Below are 6,198 nucleotides of genomic sequence, written 5' to 3'. Positions count from 1 at the left end.
TGGGACCACCTGGACTCCTAGAGCAGCCCATCCTCCCAAAACTGAGCAAGAAGGACCTTGGTCAGAAAAGTGACCGAGAACCCAATGGCCACCCTGACAGAACTACAGAGCTCCGTGGCTGAGATGGGAGAACCTGTCCAGAGGACAATCTCTGCAGCACTCCACAGCTGCAGCCTCTGTGGCAGAGTGGCTAGATGGAAGTCTTGCAAGGCTGGAGTCTGTAAGAAGGTACATGGAAGACCTTGAGACCATGTGGCAAAAGATTCTCTGGTCTGGTGAGCCACAAATTGAACTCTTTGTCATGAATGCAAAGCCCTATGCCTAGAGCAAACCAAACACAGCAGCTCATCGCCAGTGCAACACCATCCCTACCACGAAGACTGAAGGTCACCAACTCACACCATCCAACCTGGCAGAGCTTGAGCAAGTCTTCAAGGAAGAATGAGCAAAAAGTCCTCACATCCAGAAGAGCAAAGCTGATACAGCCACACCCAAGAAGACACAAACTTGCGTATGTTGTTTTAATCAAGGGGGAAAAAATGGAAGCTCTTAACTGACGATAGCAATAACAAGTCAAACTTACCCAGCTGTTCTAATCATCTCGTCCAAAATGAGCTATTATATATACATGAAGCAAACTCCTCTTTTAGCCTTTGTCTCATGCATTCCTCCTCCACCCCTTCAACCCACCCCAACACCTACAGGACACAGCTGCCCCTTGGTTAATTCCCCTCTTTGAATGGGGTTCAAGTCTTATTGTTCCATGGCCAGGGGGCTGTCCCTTAACCAAACGGGTTAATCCCAAACTTCCCTATCTAAAACAATCAAACAATCAATCATTCAGCATCTGGTTTTTGGATGTCTTTATCTTTATTCATCATTCATGATGGGATGAGTCCTTTCTGAAGGCTCTGTATGTCCAGCCAACAATCGGCCGAACGACCGTACATTAACTTTAGATTTCTAAAGCCAATTTATCCAGCCGATTTTGGACATAGTTCTCCAAAAACATCAGAACAGACTACACTGTCATGTATAAATTACAACTGGTACCAGTGCATTAAACGTATAAGCGTTCAACATACATCAGGAACCTGACTGGAGGCCAGAGAACTGTGGACAACACCTAATGTTACATCAAGTACAGATTCATAATCAGCCCACACAACATACTAACATAACATATAGGTGGATGCTGCACATTGGTGGTGGTGGAGGGGAGTCCCCATTACCTGTAAAGCGCTTTGAGTGGAGTGTCCAGAAAAAGCGCTATATAAAGTGTAAGCAATTATTATTATTATTATTATATAACCATAAAATAAAATCTTGCTCGAAAAATCAATGGACTAGGTCCTGCAGGTCTCTAATAGACCAAAGCACTGGATCTCTTTGTTTTTCTTCATCCACATATACAGTATGTATTGCGTTTTTAAAGTATGAGTGAAAGTTTATAGCTGCAGAACTGTTATGCATCAGCAGTCACATTAAATGTTTATAATTGAATCCACAACACAGCATACATACGGTAAGCCACAATATGCAAAAATGCGGCCTGTTATGCAAGCTATATAAACATACAGGACAGAAAAAAAATAGTCTGCTTTTAAAGAACCACTGCCTTACCCTCTTTCTCACAGTCACTCAATCAAGGAAGAGGACCTCATGTCAAATGGTTTCATTTATAGTTTCCTGAACTTGTCTTTCAGAATCTGCTGCTTACATTCTGTATATCTGCATGGGAAGAACATTTCGAAAGGATCAAAAGAATATAGATGACATTTGAAGTGTCTTATCTCGCCATTATTTTTTCAATATTCTTACTTCTGTTGTCCCTCCTCCTCTGTAATCTCAGGTATTGTTCTCTAGGCTAGGTTACAGACAAAAGTCAGCAGGAATCCGTGAGAAAGGTGTGTTCCTTCCACAGCACAAACAGGGCATCACAGTTTTTCCGCATTTAATGTAATGGAAGACTCCAAGTGAGGTGTGTCTGCAGTGGTGAAAGGTCAGAGTAAGAAGAAAAATGACACACACAGCTTTGTCTGTTTTAATATTTTTATTATACATTGCAGAAATAGCCCTGTTAAGTGAATATAGAGGTGCAACATATACAATATTCAATTAAGAAGGTTCTTGAGGTCTGTCATTCAAAGTTGCAAACAAATGTATAGTAATAATATACAGGTTTCTTTGCCAGAAAGTCAGTTTTGCACGTTTCATGCAAGAGCAAGTATTTACCATTAAGAAAGAGCCCTATAACATAAAAGTGGCAGCCAAAATAGCAGAAACAAATTACTATTACCGAGAGCACAGAGAACCAAATTGGCTGGCATCTTTTCAAGATATTTGGCACAGGTGTGATTATGTTCCATAGAATATATTCATTTATAAAGTGTAACGACCACCACCGATAACGAAAAAACAGGTATGAATCTCGTTAAATACGGGTATTTTAGAAATAGCTTTCGACTATATAAAATAAGCTTCTCACTGGAAATTGAGCAGGCTGCACGACGCAATAAAGAAACCGAGCTACATGAAAATAGTTAATTAAAAAATGTAACACCTTCGTTTTTCATTCCATATAAAACATTGTTCATTCTATCAACACTGCAAAAAAATGTATTCAAAAAGGTCAGAAATGCGTTTATACAGAAAGAACTTCAACGTGAAAGTTAACGGCGACTTACACCCATTGTGCACATAATATAATTTTGCAAGATAGGTTGTAAACAAAGTGCTCATTCAGCGTCTGCCAGAGTACAGCAAAATAATACAAAGGTTTAAGATACATAGTGTGCTTAGCTGTTATTTTCTTTCTCCTTCAGCCCACATTTCGGGGTTGTACAATACTGGCTCCGTGTTAGGGAAACAACTCTTTCTCACTTTTTAAATATTTTAGGCAGGGTAAGATAATTAATAGGCTTTTCGTTAAACGCCATTTTAAAAAGAAATGTATGTATATATAATTGCGTGGTATCATTCACTTGGTTTTTCTCGCCCAGAAACTGGGCACGGGGTTACCGAAAGCAAAGAGGATCACGGCCCAGTCGTGAAGGACTTCAAAGTGCTTTTGTCAAAAGGGAAGGGCGATATATTAGAATTCTCCGTTAAACAATGTCTTTGGAAGTGTTTTAGACACCCGGGGGTGGCTTGTCTGACATATTTTTCAGCACATCATCGATTCTGTCATCTTCAATGACAACTGTAAAGAAGAAGAAGAAGAAAAAACAAGATCTAATGGCTAACTGATAGCTTTATTATTATCCACTCGGGTAAAATGGTTTCTGCTAATGATCATTCACACTGCAGCACCACGTGAATGTCAGAGTTAATAATAAACTGGTTCTAGTCTGCACAGCCTTAGGGATAGAAAGTGCAATTAAATCTCATATGGACACAGTATCGTTCCTCAATGGGGGTGTAAATGAAACATTAAAAGTAGCAGATAAATAAATGAGCAGCCTATATCCTATACGTCATGCTCCATGCATAACTGCTCAATATTTTCACTAGCGGAGAATCAAAGACGCATTAAAAAAAAACATCTAGCAATTACATTGCAGAGAATGTAGAAACTTCCGGGCTCATTTAACTAATGAACGGCTTGATGTATTGCAAACTATACACACAGTACTTTTTTTTAAGGATTACTGATCTCTATGTAAAATGTTAAATATTGCAAGCCACACTATATCGTATAGTTAGAGGTTACACCTCACATTACAACTATTACTGCCAAATTGGTATTAAGAAACGTCCTGCAGCAAGTACAAAATTACACAGCACTTCAGCTCGTATCAGTTCAAAGAGAGGTAAACACAGTTCACACGCTCCCCGTGAAGTTGTATAGTTATTAACGGGAAACAAACATGGTAAACATAAACACGTACTTAATATGTGAACTGCTTAAAATATACCAATTGATCATTGCTATTAAACAAAATCCTGCGACAGCGCATCAGTAGACTACGTTTTATTGTAGTATTTTACATGTGCTGTAGCTGGTACCCAAAACGTCCAAAATTCCTCTCACCTCGTTTGCTTCTCCCGATCTGCCCAAGTTTGGGGGGTCTTTTATTTTGCCCTGCGCCGAAGAAGTTATTGGTATCCTGGAGACGACAGGTGAAGGAGATCTGTCCCACATCTCCGTCATCGCCATAGTGAGTAATTTTCTCCTCGTTGAAAGGCAAGACTTCCGACATGATGTCTTGACTCTCTCCAAAAACGACTCGGCAGTAATCGATATGAATTGTAAAAAGCCGCAGGGAGGGGGGAAAAAAGACCGTAATCAAAAGCAACGCACACACAAATAAATGGGAAACTCGACCGTGGTGTCTCTTTTGCCAAAACAATGTATCACCGTGGACACAATCAGAAACGTTGTTTCTCTTTGCAACAGTCACATTATTCAAAGTTTCACGTTGCCGCTTTAATGTTTCTGCGTGGAAAACAATCGTGCTGCTTTGGACGGTCGGAAAAGTAGCCAGGAAAGGCTGCCGTGGAGAGAGGGGGGAAAAAATGCAAATCGAAGAGCGAGGCACAAACAGATCCCTCGGAGACCTGGCAGGGAGAACACGTCACTGAGGCTGTTTTCCTGGTGCAATTCCCCCTCGCTTCGCGTCGACGACTCGCCGTCTCCGTGGAGAATGGCGTTCTACTCTTCCTTGACTTTTTTCAAGAAAACACCCAAGATCTGGCCGACGCCTTCGCTCAGATACTGAAGAGAAAGGGGCATTCAGGCAATTTGGAGGCCCCTCGCGTCAACAGACGATCAAATGTTATCTGAAGGCACGCAAAGGCAAACTTCGAGCAGCGTGACAGACGGAGCACGTGTGCGCAGGTGTACGCAAGATGCAGTACAGTATGCAAAGCGCGACAGAACACGCACACCCCCTTCCCCGTACTACACAGTCTGGGCTTTCCCTCCCGGACAAACCCCGGTTTCTAGCACTTTCGTTCGCACTGGAGGGGCTCACGTTGACATGCGGGGCTGTAGATTGCTTGCTTGCTGTTTTCACCGACAGTAAAGTCAACCTGAGGGCTGGGTAATAAATGCATCATAGGCTCAGAGTTTTAGTCCTTTACATAGAAGATCGTAAAAGGGATGTGCACGTCGTTGAATGGGTGCCTTATCATTTACTGTGACCAGAGTGATAAGGACCTTTTTCACAGATAAAAAAAATAAGCTATTTTGTGCATAGGTACCGAAAGCACTATTGAGGTCTGAAAACCGCAATTGAATTCCAGCGGCGGTTCAAGAGAATAAACTGCTGCTGCATGTAGGATATGTAATATACTCATGTGTGGTATGTCGTTCGCACCTCGTTCTTAACGACCCATGGATGAAAAATAGTAAACCTTTTAACAGTTATCCTTACTCTCGAACATCTTTTCAGAAATGCTTAGGCGATTTCTTGAATGCATTTCAAGCAAATCAATGCACATACAGTATCCTAATATATTCCATCCAGCGCTTATTATATATGTGCAGTTACCACAAGGGACTCTGTCTTAGCGGTGAGGGTGCTATGAGGTACAAATGTGGTCGTTTTAACTTACCCATATATTTCTGAACTACAATTACAACTCACATCACATACAGTAATTGCCCCCACCACAGGGAGTACAGTTACAGTACTGCAGCATCATGCCCGTCACGACGAAGCTTCGCTTAGAAAACAAGGACTATAAAGTACTAAATGCAGGTATCTCCCTCTCCTGGCTGCACTCGATATATTGTTTTAAGGGTCTCAAAAACCTTTAATAAGTCTTGATCTCCTCTTCGTCCCACTGGAAAACAAAATCGTTGACTCCTGAAATTATTTCTTCACAACGAAAAAACGACCACATTTTCTCTTTCTTCTCCTGGTGATTTTAACGCAAGAAGGTCATTTCCAAGGCAGTTATCTACATTTGTAAAAAAAAAAGACACAATGGGGGTGCTTTCACAACACCAATCCAATCTTTATTACAAATGTTGTGATTATAAACAATTGCCTAATTTTGAAACCTCGAGTACAGTGTAAATAGTAAGAATAACTATCCTTACAAAGGCGTAATTAAAGCCTTTAGCAGAGCTCTTGAGAATATCACTGAAGATTTGTCAGCCTGTACCCAGTGCACTGTAGTGTCCATTATTTGGATATTTAAGGCTACTGGTGCAGGGACAACCCAGAAAGTGAAGACAAGTATATTGTA

At 41.1% G+C, this 6,198-nt stretch overlaps 1 protein-coding gene across 1 annotated transcript; it reads right to left on the bottom strand.

The window, feature by feature from the left end:
- Positions 1–2,034: 2,034 nt before the first annotated feature.
- camk2n1b (calcium/calmodulin-dependent protein kinase II inhibitor 1b) lies at positions 2,035–4,989 on the bottom strand. The gene is made up of 2 exons (XM_088616873.1): positions 4,034–4,989; positions 2,035–3,202 (listed from the first exon to the last, which is right to left on the bottom strand). The coding sequence occupies exons 1-2, from the start codon at positions 4,200–4,202 to the stop codon at positions 3,132–3,134; spliced, it is 240 nt and encodes a 79-aa protein (XP_088472999.1). The 5' UTR covers positions 4,203–4,989; the 3' UTR covers positions 2,035–3,131.
- Positions 4,990–6,198: the final 1,209 nt, after the last annotated feature.

Source organism: Lepisosteus platostomus, chromosome 23 (genome assembly GCF_059453375.1).
Source record: "Lepisosteus platostomus isolate fLepPlt1 chromosome 23, fLepPlt1.hap1, whole genome shotgun sequence".
In the NCBI taxonomy this organism is placed as follows: Eukaryota; Metazoa; Chordata; class Actinopteri; order Semionotiformes; family Lepisosteidae; genus Lepisosteus; species Lepisosteus platostomus.
The sequence above is the reverse complement of the archived record's forward strand: the minus strand, read 5'-3'. Positions and strand labels throughout refer to the sequence as shown.

Coding starts and splice junctions, on each gene's coding strand:
- camk2n1b (XM_088616873.1), bottom strand. CDS start 4,202: ATGTCGGAAGTCTTGCCTTTCAACGAGGAGAAAATTACTCACTATGGC. Junction 3,203..4,033: donor GATCGGGAGAAGCAAACGAG/GTGAGAGGAATT, acceptor TCTTCTTTACAG/TTGTCATTGAAGATGACAGA.